Source organism: Rhinolophus ferrumequinum, chromosome 14 (assembly GCF_004115265.2).
Source record: "Rhinolophus ferrumequinum isolate MPI-CBG mRhiFer1 chromosome 14, mRhiFer1_v1.p, whole genome shotgun sequence".
Classification (NCBI taxonomy): Eukaryota; Metazoa; Chordata; class Mammalia; order Chiroptera; family Rhinolophidae; genus Rhinolophus; species Rhinolophus ferrumequinum.
The window spans coordinates 9,235,678-9,260,167 of NC_046297.1; the positions used below are offsets into that span (position 1 = coordinate 9,235,678).

Sequence of the window (24,490 nt, forward strand, 5' to 3'; positions counted from 1 at the left end):
ACAGCATATTAGGGAAATACAGGAGAAGGTTCCTGCTCTGAGGGTTGGGAGGTTCACAAAGGAGAGAGAACAGCAGGAGCTGTCAGTGGGGCTGTGCTGGCCTGGAGGACCTGATAGCCAGACTCCAAAGCAGACCGAGGAGCAAACGTTGGGCCTGTGGTGCTTTGAGCGCAGTGCACACTTCACATCGTCCTAGGTCAGTGGTTCCTCACTGAGAGCAGCCCCAGAACTGAATTCCTCCTTGGTTTTGGGAGGGTCCTAGACTTTCCCCTTGAAGTTGTCCATGTGGTTCTAATGCTCAGCCCATTCATTCAGGTAAGTGGACCACTATCCCAATTTTTAGATGAGTTAACTTGCCTTCCCCAGGGTCACACAACTCAGTACGTGGGAGGCCTAGTATTAGCTTCCAAGTTTAACTTGAAGCTGGTTTTCTTAACCAAAGGAGCTAGGTAGGAAAGGTTAGCATCCAGCTTAATGAAAACAGAAGTGAACTTGAGTGTGGTTTCAGGAGTTTTGTGGGATCTGAAACCATACTCCCCGGGCTTAAATTGGCAGCCCTGCCGTGGGGTCAAATGAAGGAAGAGGGTTTAGGATACAAGTCAGCAAGAGGACAGACAGATGCTGAGGTACTGCCGTGCAAGGCGTCCCAGCTCCGGAGGGGACACATCCAACCTTTCACCAGAGAACCTAGACAAAGGAGGCCTAGAACACGGAATCCCTTCCGACGTGGGAGGGGTTGGGGTGACTGCCCCTTACCCAAGACTGGACTAGTCAGGTATTGCTGGGCTGTTGGAAAGGTCCAGACTCCTCAGTACTCAGGAGACTTTGAATCTTAAAAATGCAACCCAGAGAACTGCACGTCGCCAGCCTTGTCCAACTACCCACCCTGTGACCTCTCCGGTCCCGCAGATCTTACGTCACCACTGACTCCTGTTCACGGGCCTTGTTCCCGCACCCTCTTCCCGTCGCACCCCCTGTCCCCCTCCCTGTGCTGTGAGCCCGGAGGCGGCGGCACCTAGAGCTGTTGCTGACTTAGCCCTGCAGAGTGGGGGTACCTCCGAGCCGCTCGAGCAGCATCCCGGCTCTGCCCCCTAACCGTCGGCGCTCTCCTGGCGCTACGGCGGCCGGCGACAGCGCGGAGGGCAGCCGGAAGCTCCAGGCTCCTGGCAACCGGCGCGCGTCGGCCGGGTGGGCCCGGCCCCGCGGGCTCACGGAGCCCCCGAGGGTCGCCGGGCTGCTGGCTGCCGAGCATGTTCACCCCGAGAGCGGCGCTGGCACGAGCGCGCGGCCGCCCGCCCGGCCCCGCCGCGGCCGCGGACCGCCCTGCCCCACGGCCGGCCTGGGGCGGGGGCTGCGCTCGGCGCCCGGCCGCCCCGGGTTCCCGTGCCGCTCGCTGCCCCCGCTGCCCCTGCCGCCCGACGCGCAGACCTGGGCGCCACCGCCCCGGCCCGGGCACACGAGGAAGCCCCTCCCTTCCAGCGCGGAGCTGCGGGGACAGTGAGTGCGGGCAGCGGCCTCGGGGCGGGGCTGAAAGGGAGGCCAGGCCCCTCCCAAGAAGGGGAACCGCCTGGCTGGGCACATGGATCTCTCCAAGGGTTCTCGTGCACTTGGAGGGGACCTGGCGGGAGGCCGGGAATGACGACCGGACTCAGGCTGCGGGTTTGGATCGGGGCAGGAACCGACAGATGGTGGTGAACCCAGGGGGAGGACCCCTCGCCAGGTCTCCACCTTCCCGCACTCCTGCCGTTCAGGTACAGGCCAGCACCCACGTCCATCCCTCCAGTGGACGCACCCCTACAGGTGCGCCCTGCAGCCCTCCAGGTTTCAACTGAAGAGAGGAAAACGTGTTGACTTTCTCCCTTTCTCCCACACTTGCACCCAGCCATGTGGTTGGAGCGGGACGTCAGCCGCTGACCCTGTTACTTAGATAGGTCTGGCCCCGTTTTCATTGCCAATTTTGCTTTGCTCCATTGATGATTTGCCTATGATTTGCCTATGTGTGTTTATTACTGTTTTCACGAGAGGTTAAAAATAACCAGAAAAGATTTGTGTCGTGCAGGCAATCTGTTCTACTGTACCCGTCACTCCCCCCACAAACTTTGTAGGGTCGTAGACATGAAAAGTGGAGCCTTTCTCTATCCAAATACACTTTTGCAACCATTTTCAGGGTATTGCCCTCTGAATCACAAGAACCCCCGTTCTTCATCTTTATTGACTTTTTATCTGCATTGCTAAGGGTGAGTTCAACCTCCAGTTACAATGGCCTTTCTTCAAAAGTATTTCTGACATTTCCTATTTTAAGTTCTTACATTTTGGAAATTACATGATAATACATGAGCATTTCTCATTCAAACAGCCCAGAAGTAGAGCTTGAGGTGAAAGCCTTCTTTCTACTCTACTTTCCAACGCTTCTTAGAGTTGATTTAGTGTTTATCCTCCCATTCTTTTTTTCATTTTTGTTTTTTAATCATCAATGGAATCATATGTGGATTCCTTTGAGAAATTGCCTTTTTCATGTAAGCTATGGCAAATACCTTTCATATCAGTTTACTTAGGTCTGCATTGAATATTTCATGGATGTATCATACAGATGTATGATGTGCTATACATGTGTCATAATTTATGTAACCATTCTGTATTAGGATTGGTTCCAGTGTTGGCTTATTACAAACAACACAACAGTGAACATTCTTACACATGGAACAGTTCAACAAAATGAATTCCTTGAAGCAGAATTGCTGGGTCAGGAGTATGTACATTAAAAATTTGGTGGACTCTTGCCTTCCAAATAGTCTTTACTGACTTACATTTCCTTTAACAGGCTGTGTTGAGAAAAACCTATGTTTACTCGTTATGTAAAAACTAAACAATAGCTTCCACTTACCTGGGGCTTATTACATGCCCGGCACTGCGCTGAACCTTTTACCTGCATTTTAAAATTTAATCCTCACTAACCCAATGAGAATCATAGGCACTATTATTTTCTTCGTGGTTATTATTTCCCTATGGTTATGCAGTTATTGAAGGGCAGAGCCTAGATTAGAATCTAAGTCCATTTTATTCCTTATGTTCTTTGTCGGGTCTGAATTCCTGGTCAGTAACTGAGAATTGTGTTTCATTGGCTTGTTTGACGGTGCAATGAGATCGTGTATTTGTTGTTTCAGTAGTCCTACCAGTAGTTCCTTTCTCTACTAACTCCTGTAGAATTGGACATGGTCCAATGCTTCCTGCCGTTCCAGTTCCTTTGGATCTCTCCCTCTCCAGTCAATTCTCTGCCTTTTCTTTATCTTCCTACCTTGCGTATATTTTAAGGGTATCTAGCTGTCTTCTCTCTCTTGGCAACTGTAATCCAGTCCGGTCTTCATTCTCACCAGTAAATAGATAACTGAAAATTTTCCATCTATCAACCAAACCTGTGGAGCTCAATTCATACAGCTTAATCCCTGGCTATATCTCCTCCCGGGTTCCCTGTACTCACTTTAAAACTGAGCTTATTGCCCTCGACCCCAAGAGAAGCACTTTCTCTTTGAATTTAACACATGCTTCCGTTATTCTCTTAGTCACCCTAATTCATAGCCTTCATCATCTCTGGCTCCCTTTTTCTTTGCCGAACCTCCTAAATTCAACTGTTAATCGTGCCTTCTGGCTGCTACTACCGTAAGCACCCTGGACCATTATGGTAGCCTTTACCTTGGCTCCAGGATCTGCCAGATTACTCTTCGTAAAGCATAATAGCTGTGACTGTGCCATGACTCTGTTAAGAAACCTTCCGTGCCTTCCCATTGCTCAAAGAAGAAAGCACAGACCACTTTGGCCACCATTCAAATTTGTCTGTGATCTCGCCCCAGTCGATCGATCGTTTCATTATTTCTCACAGTGCCCTTACCTGAACTCTCTCCGTTCTCCTCGGCATCTTTGACGTTTGTATCTTTCCCTGGAATGCCTCTACCTACTCTTTTGCCCGTCTGAATTTTATTTAAATTTTCTAGGGTCATTTTCTAGTGTCTTCTAAATATTTTTTTCTAACCTCCATATGAAACTAGTATCTCCCTTCTTTGAACTCCTCTAATATGAGGGAGTGATATACATATATATGTATGTATAGATACATATATGTACGTACATATGTATGTATACGTCCCCACAAGGCTGTAATGCCACAATGCCTTATATTGTAGCTACTGTATGAGTGGCTACTGTTTTTCCTTTTGGACAGGAAATTCCGTGAAGGCGGGATCTCTGTTTTGTTCACCTTTGTACTTGTCATGCACGTGGAACACCCATGTGCACATAGTACATGCTTAGTGAATACATTTGACTAAGTGAGCGAGTACACTCACACTTAGGAATAACAACCACATGTCTTAGTGTATTGTTAGCTATAATGACAAACAGACCCCAACATTTTAGTGATTTAACACATACAGTAGTGCTCGCTTCGGCAGCACATAGACTAAAATTGGAATGATACAGAGAAGATTAGCATGGTCCCTGCGCAAGGATGACATGCAAATTTGTGAAGTGTTCCATATTTTTATATCAACTATAATTATATACATACATATACATATACATACATATATATATATATATATATATATATATATATATATATAGTCACAGGATGTGGAGTACAGCATAGTCAGTGGAACTGTAACAGCTATATACAATGTCAGAGGGGTAGTAGATTGGGGGAGGGAGGTTATCACTTGGTGAGGGGTGTAAATGTCTAACTATTACATTGTTTTGTACACCTAAAACTAATTAAAAAAACAAACCAACAACAACAAAACCCACATACAGTAAATTCTCATTCCCCTCAGGTGCACGTCTTTGGGATGTGGGAGGAAACCGGAGTCCCGGAGAAAATCCAGGCAGACAGACCTGGGGTGAGCTCCACTCAGACAGTGGCTCCACGGGGAATCATTTATTTTTCTCAACACTGTAACAAAAGGACTTTAAACAAAATGACGTCCTTCAAAGACCTGGTGTTTCTGGTCAGAAGGCAGCCTTGTTCCCTAGTAGTAGGATCCAGGCTCTGCTATTCGTTAGCACTTCACGCTTGTCTAACTGCAGCCAGCAGACAGGGAAGGAAAGAGGATGCAGAGAGCAGGTCTGCTTCTTTTCTGTAAAAAGTATTACATCTCCTATCCACTCCCATTGCAATCACAGGAGGGAGAGAGGTAGCCACTTTCTGGGAACAACTCTCTTCTCTGGAGGAGCAAGGATTTGAGTACACATTCCGCCTTCTCTGCCACAGTTAATTTCTACTAATCAAAATCCGTGGGACTTAGCTTGAACATACCTTGCTTAAAAACAAAAGCAAAACTCTCCTACTTCCCCAATCTGGTTAGGTTAGCAATGGCTCTGCTGTACGTGGAATTTAAACAGCTTTATCGTTAATATTTATAATGAACTGTAATTGTTTGCTTTGTCTGCCCCCCTGCCCCCGCCCCGTCGACTGTATGCCTTTGCATCTTAATCATTTTTATATTTCAGCTTCTAGGACAATGCCTGGCATTGTGGATAAATAAATAACTCGCTTTCTCAATGAATCTACACAACTTGTCTTTATGTTCACTTGATCATTATTTTGGTTTAAACAAAGCTGAAATTCAAGGTAATCTTACCATCTGCTGCTTGATGTTTGGGTTATTTTCAGCCTTTTCTCTTTTCTATTATAAAAATTATATATAGGATTTGCCATCCGCGAAGATAAATATTTGAATATATCAATGGTTATTTCTTCAGGGTAAATTCCTAGAAGTGGAATTACATGGTCGAAAGTATACAAAATTATAAGGATATATATATATAGAGAGAGATTGCTCTCTGGAGATGTTGTACCAATACATACACGGAAACCTTATGCTCTTTAAACCCCATCTTACACGGTTGAGTGTTAAAGAAAATCCGTGGCCATTTGGCAAAACTCAGTCATTCCATTGCTTTTATTTGATACTAGCGAGCTTTTATTGACCATGTGGTGCATTCTTTTTCTGTAATGTGTTATCTGTCCTATAGTAAATATACATTCTATAGGCTTCATTTTCATTTTTAAGTATCTTTACAAAAGAATTTAAATCCTTCAGCTCTTTATGTCTTCATTTGAAAAGTTATTCTGGGAACTCCTGGGCACAGGGAGCTGATATGAAAGGGACTCCATTCTGCTTCGTTACATCTCAAATGCTGGGTAAAATATAATAAGATAATTTATGGCTATGTGGCCAAGCTAGGAACCACGGGAAGGAAATCCCCAGGTGGCAGAAACGAAGGAGTGTTCACATAGGAAGCCAGTGTTGAGCATCTGCCGAAAGCGGGAGGTCACAAAGGAGTACTGTTCCAGTTTCTATGACTGCATCACAAATTTCCCCAAAACTGACTCATGGCAAACAACCACTTATTGTGCTCAGGGATTCCGCGGGTCAGGAATTCGGGCAGTGCACACCAGGGGCAGCGAGGCCCTGCTTCCTCCTGTGTGTGAGGACTGATATGGGTGCTTGGAAGGCCTGGGGCTGGGATCACCTGCAGGCTCATTCACTCCCATGGCTGGTGCTTGACGCTGGCTGTAGACTGAGACCTTAGCTGTGGGCCTTTCCTGTCACCTGGTTTCCTCACAAAATGGTCACGGGGTTTCTAAGGTGAGTGTCCCGAGAACGAGCCGGTGGAAGTTGTTATCACCTGTTATGACCTGAAATCACACAGTCACTTCTCCGGCATGTTATTGACCGAGGAAGTTAGTTTCAGGGAGGAGAACACAAACTCCACCTATGGAAGGAGGCGTGACAACATTACATTGAAGGAAGAACTTGTGGGAACAGATACGTATCAGTGCATTCATTCTTCTTTGAAAAATACAACCCACCGCAAGTACCTTGACACAGATGATGACTAGAAAAATACCCCCCATTTCCTGAGGAGGCTGCAAGGAAGCTTGCCATCCCCTTGAACTAGGAAACGAGTCAGCAGCTAGACATTCGAGCTTCATATCCTGCACAGCTCAAGTCTGGGATCTGAATTCATATGACTACACGGTTACGATAACACAGTCCAAGAAACTGACATGGTAACTGGTCTGGCACGTCTGAAACCCAGATCCAGGCAGAGAGAAATGGAAAACCTCTCTGGATAGGGAAGTTTCAGTAGCTCAGGGAACGGTGGATTCCTGTAGACAGCAATCTCTCAAAGATGAGCTCACAGTCAAAGATTACACATTATATAAAGCAATGAATCACAAGGAAGGAGACTTGGCAGATTTAGCAAATGGGGTATTTGTACCCTAAAACTGAAAAATAATAGAACATGATGGGAAAAAAATTAGGAGACGAAGGTGTGCAAACCACAAGTTCAGAACAGGAGGAAAAGAACAGGAGAGGTCTAGGATTGCACATTCTGGTTTTGCGGATCACATCCCTGTGATGTTATGTAGTGTGTTCCTTTGTCCCCTGCATTTCCTCTAAATTGATAGTTACTTCTAAAGATCCAAGTGGCTGCTCTACTGGACAGCACAGGTGTTGACACAGGTCTTTCTGCTTTAGAGCTTGTTGGCCATATTCTGGCTTTGGGGCGTTTGCACTCACTGTTCTCTTGGCGAAGAATGTTCTCTCCTTACATCTTCCCTGGATATCTCTGGCTACTTCTGGTCCATTCAGATCTCAGCCCAATATCACCTGACCTATGAGACCTTCTTTATCCATCCAGTCTGAAATACCTCTGGCCCTGTGGCACATTGCCACAATGAATTACAGGCAGCCCTCGTTAGCCATCAATTCCGTATTTGCTAATTCACCTATTCATTACAATTTATTTATAACTCTGAAATCAATACTTAGAGTGCATTCCTGGTCACTTGCAGACAGGTGCAGAGTGGTGAAAAATTTGGGTTGCTGACACACAGTTCCCGGCTGACGTCAAACAAGGCGCCGCTCTGCCTTCTTGTCGCAGCTCTTACACTATAAGCAAGGTCCTTCTCACCATCTCTTCTGTGCCATGTATTTCACATTTGTGGGCTTTCTCTTGGTGATTTTGTTACAAGTGCAGTGCTAACATCCCGCCCTGTGTGCCTCAGTGCAAGACGGATGTGCTGTATCTTCGGGAGAAAGTATGTGTGTCAGAGAAGCTTCCTTCAGGCATGAGTTACCATGCTGTTAGCAGGGAGCTCAATGTTAATCAATCAGTGATATGTATTCAGTAAGGGGTCTTCAAACGGAAACACACCAAAAACAAGGTTATGTATTGATCAGCTGATGAAAATGTTGCGACCAGAGACTCACAGGAACCTAGTTTCATATTTCCCCTGGGAGCAATAGGTCAGTGTTCGTTAATTCAGTAGTAGTGGTGACTTCATAGAATGTGGTTATCGCGAATAACGAGGATCAGCTCTACTTCTGTTGTATTTTATCTGAAATAAACTTTGTTCATTTCTTGGCTTACTTAGTGTTTATGTCCCCCACCTAAGCTTCAGGAGGACAGGGACCGCCCCCCACCCCGCCCTGCCTCGCCGGTTCGGTTCACTTGTACATCCGTAATGCCTGACATATGATTGTCCTTCAATACATTTTTGTTAAATGAATACATGAAAGGATGGATAAATAATGAACAGGGAACATTCAATTACCATCGTCCTCTAGTTCTAAACTAGGTGATAAAAAGATGACATTAATTTTAAAATAGTTGGAATATTTTTAATACAAAAAAATACTTACATGCACCCATATTTTTGGGGTGGCTTTGAAAATATAGTAATTATTTGATAACTCCTTAGTCTAAACAATTAGTTCATCTTAATCCCGGGTCTCTTGGCTGTTAATTTGACAAAGCTTTTGTTTTGAGTGAATTCTTTATGGCCTGCCCTACACCATAAGTACTTGGTTCCTTTTATTATCTCTTTCTACATGTGTTTTTTTGTTTTTTTTTTTTTTTTTTTTTAGTCCTATAAAATATCCTTAATTTTTCTCTTTCCACTAGAATTAGGTGGTGACCATGATTTCAGGAAACATCAAATCAAAAACATTTGTTTTTTAAAAATTATTTCAGCACATTCCTTAAGTGGTACGTTCTTGCAACTCTGGGTTTCCTCTTTCTCTGCCTCCCCCAAGTATTCAGTTTTCAGAAGAGTTTCTCTTGACCTGGTTTGATCAACTGCCGCAGAGGCATTTATTGTTAGTCCCTGATTGTTTCTTCTGCTGGGAGAGAGACGGGTCTGCCTTGGAGCTGCAAGAAAGTTGCCGGGTCATCTTTCCCTCCACAAGTAAAAGGAAAAAGAAGTTCTTAGAATGGAGTTCTGGAACGTCATTCTAAGAGTCTTTTAAGACTTTGGAAATTTAATGTACTCCATATTTTAGTTTAGATTTGTTGTCCTTTTCATTATTGCTATTGCTGTTATGGTGGTCTTGTTTTCTCGAGTCGTTAGCAATAAGCCCTATAAAAATCCAGAGAGTTCAAGAGCATCAAAGACGGAATGAGTCATTCTTCTTGTTGCTTGGGAAGGGAATGAAGCCCAAATCGAGAGCGAGAGGGTGGTGGTAGCAGTGGAGAGTATTGGGAAACAGTGGGAGCCTCTGAGCCCTGCTGCAGGGAAAGAGGGTGGCTCAAAGCCAGAGGACTTGGCAGGTCTGGTTGGAGATGCCCACGCGGGCCCTTGGCGTGGTACTGAGGTTGTGACTGTCCCCTCTCTTTCTGTCTCTGGCTGCGTTTCCTACTGCTTTTCACCCCCATCCGTAGCCCATTTCCCGTCTGCTTTCCACCCTCACCTTTAACATTCAGCACTGCCATTTCAAAGCAGACCGAAGACCTCATCAGCAAAGCCAGACTGTCCCCCTGTATTCTTATCCATTTTCTCCTATTACAATAAATAACCTCCCTAGGATGTGGTACAGCTGGCTTTTTAGGGCTGGCCTTCTTAGGAGGTGCTAACTGCTCACCACCCCTCCGTCTCTGAGGCTACTTTTGTGTCTCCGCTCCTTCCCTCTTTCTCCTTTCCTTTTCCCTCACCTCCCACGTCCTCCTCCTTGCTTGCTGGCGTGCACCCATGCGTAAGCTTGCATACATGCCATGTTGCCTCTCACTGTATAGCCTTTTTAAAAATTATTTTTATTTGAGTATAGTTGGCATACAATCTTATATTGGGTATATTAGTTTCAGGTGAACAGTATAAGTGATTTGACATTTTTGTACCTTACAATGTGATCACCCCACTAGTTCTAGTAACCACCTGTCCCCCTGCGAACTTACCACAATATTATCAACTGTATTCTCCGTCCCCTTTTCTCCCACCCTCCCACCCCCTTCCTTCCAATCACCATCCCTTTGGTCTCTATTTCTATGAGTCTGTTATTGTTTCGTTTATTTCAGGCTTTTTACATGCTTTTCCTGTACTAGGAGCCTGTATTGCTTTTAGCACTTGCTACACTGCATTATCCGTTTTCTTGTCTGTGTTTCCTTTACTGGACGCTAAGCTCCTCAAGGGCAGGAATTATTTTGTTTATCTTGTTTCTCCAACGCCTGGTGCCATCCTCAGTACAGAATCAACCCTCAGTAAATAACATTTTGGATGAATGAATGAACACAGTTGACTCTGGGTGTCTGTAATCCTTATGTGGTGAAGATTGAAGCAAAGGAGTATAAGATGCCCAGCCAGGAGCACGGATGAATACGCATCCAGTTAAGTGTCGCTGTGGTGGTTTCATTGCCCTAAGTAGGGGCCGCGTCTGAGTAGAGTTGTACTCTCGTCAGAGTGTAGTAACCTACCTTGTACGTAATCGACACTTAATATGGATGACTGAGTTGAATATACATGTAGTAAGTACGTTGGATATATGATTAATTGTTTTTCGGTGTCCATTTTAGAATAAAAGTAATGGCTATCTTGAGGACGTGTTTTTCATGGAGCATAGAAATTATCTTTTCTTCAGGCACGAATGCATTTTATAATGGTAATAATTTAAACAATTGTTTTTATTGTGGTAAGAACACTTAACTTAAGATTTACCCTCTTAAGATCAAGTGTACAACACCGTGTTGTTATCCGCAAGGACAATGTACACAGATCTCTAGAACTTACTCATCTTGCTTCACTGAAACTTTATACCCGATGACGAGCAACTACCCTTTTCCTCCAACCCCCAGTCCCTGGCAGCCACCATTACGTGCTTTTATGAGACGGACTACTTTAGACACCTCGTATAAGTGGAGTCATGCAGTATTTGTCACTTAGCATAATGTCTTTAAGGTTCATCCATGCTGTTGCGGATTTCCTTCTATTTTTATGGGAGAATAATATCCCATTGAATATCTATGCCACCTTTTCTTTATCCATTCACCTGGTGATGGACATTTAGGTTGTTTCCATATCTTGGCCATTGTGATAGTGCTACAAAAAATGTGGGAGTGCTAGTATCTCTTTGAGATCCTGATTTCAATTCTTTTGGATAAATACCCACAAGTAGGATTGCTGGCTGGTAGGGCAGTTCTATTTTTAAGTGTTTGAGGAACCTCCATACTGTTTTCCATAGTGGCTGCACCATTTTGCATTTGCACCAATAGTGTGCAAAGGTTCTAGTCTCTCTACTCCTCACCAACACTTGTCTTTTAAAAGAAAAAAATTTATAATAGCCATCCTAACAGGTGTGAGGTGATAGCTCATTGTGATTTTGATTTGCATTTCCCTCATGATTAGTGATGTTGAACATCTTCTCTTATACCTGTTAGCTATTTGTATGTCTTCTCTGGAGAAATGTCTATCCAAGTCCTTAGCCCATTTTTAATAGGGTTATTAATTTTTTCTTTTTTTGGGCTAGGTTGTTGTAGGAGTTTCTTATATATTTTAGGTATTAACCCCGTATCAGATATATGCTTTGCAAATATTTTCTTCCGTTCTGTAGGTTGTTTTTTTACTCTTTGATTGTTTCCTTTGCTGTGCAGAAGCTTTGTATTTTGATGTAGTCCCACTTGTCTATTTTTTATTTTGTTTCCTGTGCTTTTGGTGTCATACCCATCAAATCATTGCCAAAACTAATATCATGAAGCTTTTCCACTATGTTTATTTCTAGGAGTTTTACAGTTTCATGTCTTAGGCTTAAGTCTTTAATCCACTTTGAGTTTATTTTTGTGTGTGGCATGAGATAAGAAAGGGTTCAATTTCATTCTTTTGCATGTGTACGTTCAGTTCTCCCAACACTATTTGTTGAAGAGACTATCCTTGTTCTATTGTGTATTCTTGGCACTCTTGTCAAGGATCATTTGACTGTATATGTGTGGATTTATTTCTGGACCTTGTTCTGTTCCATTGGCTTATATGTCTGTCTTTATGCCATATGTCTGTCATATTGTTTTAATTACTTAAGATTTGTAATATATCAGGAAGTTTGATGTCTCCAGCTTTGATCTTCTTTCTCAAGATTGTTTTGGCTATCTGGGGTCATTTCTGGTTCCATATAAATTTTTGAATTATTTTTACTATTTTTGTAAAAAAATGCCATTGGGAGTTTGATAGGGATTACATTGAATCATTTTGCATAGTATGGATATTTTGACAATATTAAGTTTTCCAGTCTATGAACATGGAATATCCTTCCATATTTTTGTGTATTCTTAATTATTTTCATCAATGTTTTGTAGTTTTTCAGTATACAAGTTTTTCACTCCCTTAGTTTATTCCTAAGTATTTTATTCTTTTTGATGCTAATGTAATTGGATCATTTTCCCTTTTCAGGATAGTTTGTTATTAGTGTATAGAAACGCAGGTGATTTTTGTTTGTTGATTTTGTATCCCACAACTTTACTGAATTCCTTTATTAGTTCTAACATTTTTGGGGTAGAGTCTTAGGGTATTCAGTATTATATATGTATATATACATTCTGCATATGTATATATATATGTATTATTTTACATATATATACATATATGTGTGTGTGTGTGTGTGTGTGTGTGTATATATATATATATATATATATAGTCATGTCATTGTCAAGAGGGACAGTTCGGTTCTTCCTATCCTATCTGGATGACTTTTGTTCCCTTTTCTTTCCTACTTGCTTCTGGCTGGGACTTCCAGTACTACATTGAATATAAGTGTTGAGTGTGGGCATCCTTGCCTTGCTCCTGATTTTACAGGAAGAGCTTTCAGTTTTTCACCATTGACTATGAGGTTAGCCGTGGGCTTTCCATATATAGCCTTTATTATGTTGAGATAATTTCACTCTGTTCCTAGTTTGTTGAAAGTTTTTTTTTATCATGAAAGGATGTTGAATTTTATCAAATGCTTTTTCTACATCTATTGAGATGATCAGGTGATTTTTTTTTTTTTAATTCTTCATTCTGTTAATGTGGTGTATCCCATTCATTGATTTTTGTGAGTTGAGCCATCCTTGCATCCCAGCGATAGATCCCACTTTGTCGTGGTGAATAATGGTAATATTTTTGAGAGAATCCTAAGCATTCTCTTGTACATGATAACTTGCTGTTGGACTTTAATTTTTTTGTTTGTTTATGTTGCCAAGTATCTTACCTGGAATTTGAAAGAATCCATTAAAATATATAAAAGAAAAAATTCTTACTGTGTATTTTAGCTATATTCTTAAAGACCTCATGCTTTAAAATCCCAAGAATATGTACTGACATGTTACAAGTAAGCTTTTCATTTAAATCTATGTTAGTATTTAATGTGTATGATGGAAAACAAATTAGAAAAGTATGTATCTCTGAAACACACTTTTTTTTTCTTTTTTCTTTTGTATTTTGTGTTCTGAACCTGGATTAGCATCTCACTCTCATCAGCACTGTTGAAAGAAGGAAAAATGCCGGTGCTATCTCCTGAAATCAAATTTGAGACTTCTTATGTCACCAGAAATTCCCTTGACGGCTGTTTTCTTTTTGAGAGTCTTTGGAGGAAAGCAGTTTTAGAAACACAAAAGATGAGGAAAGGTGACTTCAATTTTACTCTTATTTTACTTAAGAAAATATAGAAATAGTGAATTTGTATTTACTTGTATATTTTTAAGCAATGAGACTATAATTTCTGTAACTTTTCAGTAAGGATAATATCTTAAGCTTATGGAAAAGAAAATGGAAGCAAATTAAAATTGATTTACTTAATGTAATTCTGTAACTCATGATAGAAACAAATTTTAAAGAACTATTTATTGTGATATCAGTGCAGTACTCTGTGTTGGATCATACTACTTTTCATAAATAGTGTTTATTTTTAAATAGCTCAAGTTGGTTTTTATATTTTAACAAACCCAGATCTTTAACAGTACCTTTTTAGTAATTCTAACCAAAAGGTTACTTTTTGAGTGAGCTATGTGGAAAGTATTTTGTGTCCTATAGTTGCTTAGTAAAGACTAGTTTGACACTTTTGACATGTAAATCAGTGTATTCATAGCTTCCTCCCTTAGTTTCAAATTATAATTGTATTTTTTATTTATCCTGAATTCTGCCTTTTGCTTTATTAATGGAGATATAATTCTTGAAAATAGCAAAGCTCAAACTCTCCAACCATTTCATCACTTCTGATTTTGAATGTGTTGCTATAGTTTTTCAAAGTTTTCACTAGATTCTCATTAAAGATACTCAGAAGACACCAGTTTATCTACCCTCCTACTCCTAAATCGAGTTGCTGAAAAGAGAATCTATATATTTTTTTGATCAAGAAAAACTATTGTTTTTTGCAAAAGAGAAAAAAAATAAGAGGTTGCAAAATGATATTTTGAGTATTTAACATAATTCCAGTCCCATTAAATACCTTTGTTCTTGTTGTGCTAGACTTGCTTAGTAGAAAAAGCTTAAAACACAATTCTCTATGTTTAGTTTAATGATCACCCAAACCTCTTAATCTGCTTTTTCCATTAATGGCCTCCATTTTGAATTAAAAATAATAATAATTTGACAAGCTCTATGTCCAGTAATAGTGTGACGTCTGTAGAAGAGGCAGTCTTAAGGCTTCAATGTTGTTGTTTATAGATTAGGTGTGGAATTTTGCAGAGAGATAATTAAAATCAATCCCTGAAATAGATTTCTTTTATCTCTCATTGCTAGCTCAGAAGGTGGAAACCCAGAAGATGGAAAGATTTAAAGTAGCAGATGATACAAGACTCTTGAAAGTGCTCTTAAAGTCTTTCAATGTGAATGCACCTAACATTCTGAGAATTATAATTATATAAAATAATGAAGGCCAAGGACAGTGATGACTGTGGGAGATCTGTGAAACCGTCCTTTATTCCTTATTCTAATGCTTAATGATCCCCTTAATCACTCTTCTCCACAGTCCCTATACTAGGGATTCTAAGGTATCCTCATGAGAAAGATGCTAGATAAATCACAGTAGCTTAATTTTCTTTACTTAATGACTGAGTTTGTATATTTTATTATGCATTGTAGTAGTATGTAGTCAAAGAAGGTGTATACATTTACTTAAGAAATAATGAACAAAATTATGATACTATTTTTAATTAGACTACACGACAGCATTTGGTCTGGAAGAGCTCAAAAAACGTGTCAAAATGCCATATATACCAGGACTGCAAAGTTGCCAAAACAGTGTGAGTTCATCTGCCCTGGCGGTTCGTGGTAGACTGCTGGGTGCTGATACCGAGATGCTTCGAGCCAGGTAGATGGTCTATTCACTTCCCTTTTGTTGAATATGTATTTGTAGTAATACTGCTGAATATAGAGGTCTTGCTGGCCAGTGAATCTAATTCTTTCTTGCCTACTACTGTTTTCTTTCCATGAAGGAATTAATTTTTTAAATGCAAGTTAGCGATGTTATTCAGTTTGACCAGTAGGTGCTTTTCTCGGTTTTCAAGTGACATTGCCAGAAAGGATTTAAGGGCTTTCTCTTAAAAATCTTTATGGCCCGAGTGTAGATTGCTCATGAGAATATTGGAATTTTTAGCAATAAAAACAAACGAACTCTCTGCAATATTAATAGGTTTCATTACCCTGACTACAGAAATTTGTGTTTCATTTCTCGTTTGACTGAAGTGGTATAAGGGGAGATTCTGAATGAGATGTCAGCCGAATGAAAACCCTGCGTCGACTACATCAGAAATGAGTTTGCCAGGCAGTCAAGTCCCACGGACTTTGCATACTGGCATTTAAAAATATTACTATAAATACCTTTCCTACTGCAAATCAGACTGACTTACCATGGAAAGAAACCCCTTTCTTCAAAGGGATTTGTAAATTAGTAAGTCTCCGATTTTATTTGGTTTATTGAATTTTTTATCAGGTATTAATTGAATGTGGCAGCCTAAAAAAAAAAAAAGATGAAGCATTTATAGCAGTCTGACTTGCAACTCTCTTTAGGGCAGGTTTTTATTTTCATATTATCTCCTGCCATAATGAGCTTTGAAAGTCATCCAGTTATACATAGCACACAAGTATTGGAATTTCAGAATCTATTTCTTGAGTTTTCCACTAGTATTATTGTTCTTGTTAATTAACTCTTGAAATAAATCCTGGTAATATAAATAGAAAGCTAGAACATACTAAAAATGAAAAGTTGTGGTTAGTTTATATCTCAATTATGAAAATAAGTAAGAGCTTTGAAGAAAATTGGGGGAAAAAAAGAAAAACAATTATTTGATAATCTACCCATCCTAACTTATCGATTTTTATTGTTGGGTGTTCTCTTCTATCCTTCATTGTCATGGATTTTAATTTTAATTGTGGTTTTGGTGTACTTACAACTTTTCTATTCTGCCTTTTTACTTAGTATTACAAGTGTATCCTTTTTCATGTCACTACATAATCTTCAAATGGTCTTTACTGTCCACATTACATTTCATTGATGGGTCCATAGCTTATTTAATTGTGTTTAATAAGAGTTTATTTAATAGTCCCTATCATTGGACTCTTAAGGTGCTTGGACTTTTTTGGTTTTGTAAATAACACTCGGAGGAACAATAGCACACAGCAAGTCTTTCCCGTCGTTTTTTTTTAATGTTATCTGAGGACAGGTTGCCAACCTCTAAAAATATGAAAAGCAAAATTACTCTTTCTGAAATGAGATTACAGTGAAGTAAGAAAGAATCAGAGATGATGGAAGAGAGAGAGTGAATTGCTAGTAGAATAGAAGGTAACAGTTAAGAGAGGAGGGCGGGAAGAGATGTAGAAAGAAGAAGGACCGTTGGAAACATGGGTATAAAATCTACTTAAGGACAGTGAATTTCCATGGTTACCAAGACACCTGTATCCCTGGCACTCAGCTCGCTCTTGTCATTTCGCCGGGAGTCACAGCCCTTTGACGGCGGTGGGGCGGGGGCAGGTTAAGAGTGTGGAGGGCTGCCCACGGCAATGGACTTGTCTCAGTACAGACCGGTCTTGTTACCCACCTTTCAATGCATATGATCATCTTAAAGAAACTGGAAGCCTGGAAAGCACCCCTTGAACGAGTCCCTCCTGCCTCTAAATGTTCAGTCTTTAATTTGCTTCCTACTGTTTACACTCTATTTCAGTTTATTTATTTATTTTTTTCATTTGCAATTTCATTTGCAGTTTGTGTGATGATCCCTTTACATTTTGCACTGACTTGAGTGTGAATTTACTTAAGTCAATGAAGTATAATTTGACTATATTACATTCGGGTTATGATAAGTGTTCTTTATATGCAAAGTGGCGAAGTGCCGTAATGCTTACGAAGTGCTTGGCAAGTGTAAATAGATGTTAATTCTCTTGCTTGTCTTTATTTTAACCATTCTAGTGAGAACACGTTGAGTTGCCTACAAGTGTTTTGTTCTCCTTTGCATATTACCCAGGAGGAAAGCAGGCAAAGCAGGGAAGTACTTATTTTTGTTTTTTCCTTTTTTTTTTTTTTGCAACCTCTTACCCTCTTTTTTTCTCCCTCCCGATGTAAATATTTGATTTTAAAATGCTGATAAAAGTCTAACGTTTTTTCAGATTAACGATAATCAGAAATTTTCAGTGAATCTCAAGGCACATTCTGGTAATATAACTGATAGCAATAATTCTAGAGGTAAAGAGTATTTAAAAGTTTTGGCTGACTTCTAAAGTTTAATATAGTTACAAGAAATTTCGAATTTTTGTGGACTATCTCACCCACAGCAGATTCAGTCATGATGTACTTCCTCTAATAACTTACTTACTAACTGGGTCTATTCTAGAAGGAACAAAACTTAATTATGACAAAATTCAGAGTATGGTGATGAATAGGTAAAAAGGACACAAATATGTGAGCTGGTAGCTGGCATATCCAGATACCCTGTGAATCTAATCTTGATTCCCTTCCTCTTAGCAATCCTTGAAGGATGAACCGTGAGAGGTAAATTGAGATAAAGATGGGAAAAGTTAGACATAACCCTTATCCACTGGTAAAATTTACTAGCAAAAACAGACATATTAAGTTGGTTCATATCTGCTTCTGATTAGATTCGTCATAGTGGAAGGAATTTTGTTTCTTTAGTGTTTATTTAATTTCCATGTAATATCTTTCAACAAGTAAGTTTCACCGAAAGCATGCTTCTTGTCTTTTATTCTATTTTTAAGAATGAATATACCCTGGATTTATAGAGAATTGATTTTATGATAATATATAATTTTAGGATGAAGAAGATTAAGGAGACATGCTCTGTGGTACCACGCCATGAGAAATCAGAAGGTAAATAAGTGCATCTTTTTCTCCTACCACACTTCTATTTGGGTATTGAATACTCACCATTTTTTTTTTTAACTTCCTTTACTTCCACTAATTTAATTGTCTTCATCTTGTTAATGCTTTTTTAAATCTTTGTTTATTTTATAAACTTAGTACATGTTGTGTTCAATATGCATATACCTTTATTATTTCAGGACCTGGGATAGGCCCTCATCACCTCCCGTGGGTGGTGCAATGTAGGCCGGCTTTGAATTTCTGACCTTTCAAATCCTCAACACTGCAACAGAAGCCTAAAACCTTGGCTTCTAATCACATCACTCCCTTATTCAAAAACAGTGACTCCTCATTACCCACAGACTAAAGTATAAACCCCAAAGCTTGGTATTGAACCCTTTACCATCTTCCCCTAACTTTCCTTTCTGGCCTTATCTTCTAATGAATTTTTTCATGAATCCTGTGTATCTATAACACCAACTACAGAAACTTATTATCTATACGCCATCAGTTTTGGGTTCATAAAAACTACTCTTAGATTGGTTTATTCCTCAGTCCATAGTGACAAAAAGGATTTATAGCAGCACCAAGGTGTATTTCCACCTACTTGAAGTATGGGTTTGTTCTTTGAGTCTTTAAAAATCAGAAATTCTCACCTCTACGTTTCTGATATGTTTGATCAGAATTTTGGTTTTAAAAAACAGACACTGAAAAATCTCTTGAGCCAGGTAATTACACTTTTAATGATGTCTACAAGATTATTTAATGATGTCTACAAGAGAATTTCTTGGCAGCTCTGGTATCTAGACTTACTGCCTTATCCCTTTCTGTAGCTTTCATGTATTACAGATTCCTGGGCATTTTAGGCCAAGGGAACGATATATGGCATATGACATAATGCATATGTCTAGCGTTTAAATTCTCCAATAAATTCTTAACCATTTCTTGAAATAATTTTACCCAAAGTTAATGGTAAATATTCTTCAGCCACACAGTCAAAAGTTTTCCATGTTGCCACAATATTTTCCTGTCTTTTGTTGGTGATTATCCAAGCCAGGGTTTTCAACGGCGACAATGTTAACATTTTGGACCAGATCATTCCTTCTTGTGGGGGTCTGTCCTGTGCAGTGAAGGCCTTTACTCACTGGCACCACCACCCCGAGTGTGGTTATCAGAAGTGGCTCCAGACGTTGCCAAATGTCCTTAGCGAGGCAAAGTCATTCCTAGTCGAGAATCCCTGGATTAAATATAACATCTTTATGTTATTTACTATTTGTCCTTCAGACTTTCAAATGTTTCCTTCTTTACCTATGTGAAACAATTATTTCCTTACCAGTTTACGGGTTTTTTTAAACCTTATTTTTATCATTATCATAGTTGTCTTCTTCTAGTGCATTCATCACTTCCATGACTTTGTAGCATAGTGGAATAATGGAGTAAATGGAATAATGGAGTAAATGGAGCACCTCCAAACAAACCACAGACACAAAATTACTAAGTAAGACCTTTACTGACATCTTTGGTAGCAGTCAGAACTGACTTGTTTGCAGCTTTGCAAGTTCTGTCTCTAGATGTTCCTAAGGTTAAATGTTCGTGAACTTCTCCTTGGATATTTCCTTTCTGTGAATTTCCATATACGATAAACAACTTCTGTAATCAACGGACAGCATAAAATAAAAATATAAGGGTTCATTTCAACAAAAGGCATTTGTTTTGCATTTTGGCCCAAATGAACATTTGCCGACCTATTTTCCAACAGGCCCATTTTATGGTTCTGTTGGGCTGAGTGCTATGCTTACTCGCCTTTGTATCCTGCAGTGCCGACATCAGTTTCTGCAACAAACTGAGTGTTCAGTAAATACTTGCTGATTTTCCTTCAGAATCATGCAAGGTGGCAGTTCTTTCACTTGTGGAGCTTACGTCCTAATGAGAAAATACAGCCACCCAATATTAAATCTAGTAAAGAAGTCCATGACCTCGTATATTAGAAGGTGGAAATGCAATGGAAACCACAACAAACAAGTAGAACTGGGTAAGGTAGGTCAGGTGATCTGGGGAGAGAAGGACGATTTATTTTTTAATAGAGTGGTCAAAATAGGTTGAATCGAGAGGGTAATATTTGAGCAAAGACTTGAAAGAGGTTAGGGAGTTAAACCCTGGGGAAACAGTTATTCTCTTGGAGCCAGCAAAGGTTCCAAGGCAGGACGGTACCAAACCTGTTGGAAGAGTGTCAGGAGTCGAGCGTGGCTCGTCTCAGAGTGTGGAAGACGAGGTCAGAGAGGTGATGGACTACCCCCGACCATGTAGGGCCTTGGAAGGGATGTGTATTTAAATTAATTCTGGTTGAAGTGAGGAGCCATTGAATGATTTTAACAAAAGAATGCTTTCACTGTGATCTGATTTATGTTTTTAAAGGATCATTGTGGCAACTGTCATCTATTTCAATACTGTGTTTCCCCGAAAATAAGACCTAGCTGGACAATCAGCTCTAAATGCGTCTTTTGGAGCAAAAATTAATATAAGACCCAGTCTTATTGTACTATAATATAAGACCGGGTCTTATATAATATAATAAATATAATAAATATAATGTAATGTAATATAATATAATATAATATAATATAATATAATATAATATAATACAATACCGGGTCTTATATTAATTTTTGTTCCAAAAGACGCATTAGACCTGATTGTCCAGCTAGGTCTTATTTTCAGGGTAACATGGTAGTTACAAGTTTTTAAAAACTGGCCTATAGAACTCCCACCTCTGGCTATGATAGAATAACTCCCATCAGACCAACTTTACCACCAACAATTAGCATGAGAGCTAATTATAAAGATATAATACAAATATATTTTATAATAAATAAATAACATAATCTAAAAGTAACATATATTTATTATTAATAGAAAAATGTTAAAAAGCAACTGTTTTAAGGTGTTGAGCTATCATTTCCAACAGGACTTGAAAGACTGAGATACTGGAGGGATAACTGCAGAGAAGTGAGCCCAAAATTCTGTGAGCAGTTTTCCCAACAGGTGTTTGCCTCTTCCTGAGCAGCATGCATGCTGGGTAATATTTCAAGACCTCAAGCAGAAAAGAACTTGGAGACTAAAGAACTGAGCAGAGGTTCCAGCAACTTAGCATTTGCTGGGGAGACAGAGGTCGGGGCGTCGGGCCTACTAAGAAGAGCCCTTAGTAAACACCAGGCTTTCAGTTAAAACTCCTGACGGGCTACACACTATAAAGGCATTGCAAGAATAGACTAGCTTTCAAACAACCTAAAATCCAGTCTTGGCTGGATTGGAGTGATCTGCCTGCCAGAAAAAAATTAAATCGCTCTAGAGAACTATAAGGTAACCCAGCGCCTTACAGGTAAATCATTTGGGTCACTTGTGTCCTTTGTAGGAATCTTTTAATATTGATTCAATCATTTTAATTTTGGGACTCTTAAGGCGTTCTAATTCTTCTTCAATCCATTTCAGTAAATTATACTTTCTAGAATTTTTTGCATTTTGTCTTAAGTTTTCAAATTGACTGGCATTAAGGTTAGTCTTTGCTCTCTCTACTTCTGGCTCTCTTTTACTACTATTATTTATTTGTTCCTTCTGCCTTTTCTTCGTGATTAATCTCACCAGAAGCTTTCTTTTTTTATTAGTCTTTTCAATGAAGAACTCTTGACTCTTTAAAAATCTTTCTTATTGTAAGTTTGTTTTCTACTTCATCAATTTCTCCTCTTTTCTGTATTATCTTTTTTTCTTCCATATTCTTTGGATTTATTCTTTCCCTCATGTATATCTCATACCTAGCTTATTAATTTTCAGCTTTCTTTTCTAACATAGGAATTTTAGGCTATAAACCTCTCTATGTACAACTTTTGCTGCACATCCAAGTTTTGTAATGTTTCCTTTATCATATAGTTAAATGTGTTTTTTTGTGATTTGTTTTTTGATTGATGAATAATTTAGAATGGGTATATAAATTTCTAAACATTTGAAAATTTTTACTTATTGTGAACAATTTCCAAGTTAATTGGATTGGTCTGTACGGTAACAATTCTTTGAAACTTTTCTAGTATTGCATTATCGCTTAATGCCTGGAATCTAGTGATTTTGCAGTTCGAGGGTCTTTCTAAGTGTCAAGTCCTTTGTATTGCTCAGAAAAAGAATCCTGATCATATTTTTACCCTCTACTCTCTCTCTGAACTTCTCACGCATGTTATATACTCAACTAAAACAAAACAAAAAAAACGCAACCACATTGGAGAATTGAAAACAGCTTTTTTGACACTTGAAACTGAAGTTAAATAATAATATTTCAAAGCTGTGTGGATCCGTATGTCATTTTCAAAGACTTGTATGTTTCTAAGTAGAAGTATTTACACACATTTACATATTTAGGGCAATGCGTAGTGATGATATGGGAACTTGGACTTTGGTGGATCTAGGTTGAAATCCTGTCCGTCACAGTTACTAGTGTGTGCTCTTGGGCAAGTATTTTCGCTTCACTAAACCTTTTTTTTGTTGTTAAATCTGTAATTCAAGTTAGCACTAGTTCCCTACTTCATAATGTTGTATGGGTGAAATAGATGAAAAGACTACTTGACTAGAGAGATACATGTCATCTATTATCGTTAGTATTACTACCACTCTATAACAGAGGCTGCATTAATATTGTTTCAGTTAGTGAATGACTCATTTTACTTTACAATTTTATTTTACTTCACTTAACATTTATGAGAAACAATTTTATTTGGAGACAATAACTTGATAAGCATGTAAAGTGTTAGATGAGCTAATTATTTCTAGAGATTGTGCCTTGTACTTAAGAATAAATTCCTCAGCCATCCCATGTTTTAAGAGGCACGAGATAGACACAGAACTAGTTTTCTATCATTAAATGCAAGCATTGCAGGGTTTTTTTAATTAAATAATTTTTTGAGATGACTTGCTATCACAGTCACTTTAGGACGTAAGTAGTGGCATTTCTACTTCAAGGAATGTGTTATATGAAGAACTAATCGTGTTGATGGTGATCTGAGGAACAGATATTTTGCTGACACCAAAGAGAATATCATTAATGTGCACTTAATTTAATTTTAATGACTGATGTTTTTCTTCACAGGTTCTGGCTTCAGCGATCCTCTCAACGGAGCACCATCTGAATACTTACAAAGACTTTCCCAAATGGCCATACTGGAGTATAATACCATTCGTCAAGAAACAACCAGAAAATCAAGAAAGGGTAAGAAACAAGAGCTACGTGACTGCTAATAACTCTCATACAGATACTTTCTTCACTGACTTTTAAGGTTGAAACTTTTTCACTTCCTTTTCCTTTTTCTTTTTTTTGGTATGTGCTATGATGTACAATGATTTATATTAAAATGGAAATGTAAATAGGAAATAAATATTTTATGTTACATACAGAATAATTTGTATTTTGTCAACATTACAAAAAGACATTTATGTTATGGTTTATGGAGACATAAGCATAAAAAAAATTATATTCCATGCATTTTATGCACATTGATTCTATTTTTTGATTCAGTTTGATAAATGTTCTTTGAGTGCCTAGCTGTACAATGACCTTCGCTAGGAGCTATAGAAGAGTCAAGAAAAAGTGAGTTCTTGTTGTTAGAAGGCGCCCCATTAAAATCCCTCCTTTACCCGGCTGGAATCTGAAACAGTTGTGAGCTAAGTATTCAAGCAGATGAAGGTGAAAATATTGGCTTCATTTGCAGATAAAACCTGGAAGGGAAATCCTAGCTTAGATGTGCGGCAGCCTGCAAACGCTGGGCGTCAGAATTGAGCCCATGCACGCCCCCAGGCGGTGCTGACGACCTCAGGCTCATATGCTGAGTCAGGATCTTCACCGC

The 24,490-nt window shown here is 39.3% G+C and overlaps 1 protein-coding gene and 1 non-coding gene across 3 annotated transcripts; both read left to right on the forward strand.

Annotated features, from left to right (window-relative positions):
* The first annotated feature begins 1,421 nt into the window (after positions 1–1,421).
* Positions 1,422–23,885, forward strand: C14H8orf89 (chromosome 14 C8orf89 homolog). 2 transcript variants are annotated; one of them, XM_033126732.1, is made up of 6 exons: positions 1,422–1,497; positions 13,761–13,924; positions 15,455–15,608; positions 17,703–17,777; positions 18,562–18,617; positions 23,737–23,885. In XM_033126732.1, the coding sequence occupies exons 2-6, from the start codon at positions 13,798–13,800 to the stop codon at positions 23,883–23,885; spliced, it is 561 nt and encodes a 186-aa protein (XP_032982623.1). In that variant the 5' UTR covers positions 1,422–1,497; positions 13,761–13,797. The 2 variants fall into 2 exon arrangements, with proteins under 2 accessions (XP_032982623.1, XP_032982622.1); XM_033126731.1 differs by lacking the exon at positions 1,422–1,497 and adding an exon at positions 1,596–1,751.
* On the forward strand, positions 4,430–4,536 carry LOC117034216 (U6 spliceosomal RNA). Its single transcript, XR_004425033.1, has one exon. It is a non-coding gene; the product is annotated as a U6 spliceosomal RNA (small nuclear RNA).
* Positions 23,886–24,490: the final 605 nt, after the last annotated feature.

What these genes read in the sequence shown, in the direction of transcription:
- C14H8orf89 (XM_033126732.1), top strand. Translation starts at nt 13,798, where the DNA reads ATGCCGGTGCTATCTCCTGAAATCAAATTTGAGACTTCTTATGTCACC. An exon ending in GAGGAAAGCAGGCAAAGCAG is followed by an intron (nt 17,778 to 18,561) that starts GGAAGTACTTAT and finishes ATATAATTTTAG; the next exon opens with GATGAAGAAGATTAAGGAGA. An exon ending in ACGCCATGAGAAATCAGAAG is followed by an intron (nt 18,618 to 23,736) that starts GTAAATAAGTGC and finishes TTTTCTTCACAG; the next exon opens with GTTCTGGCTTCAGCGATCCT.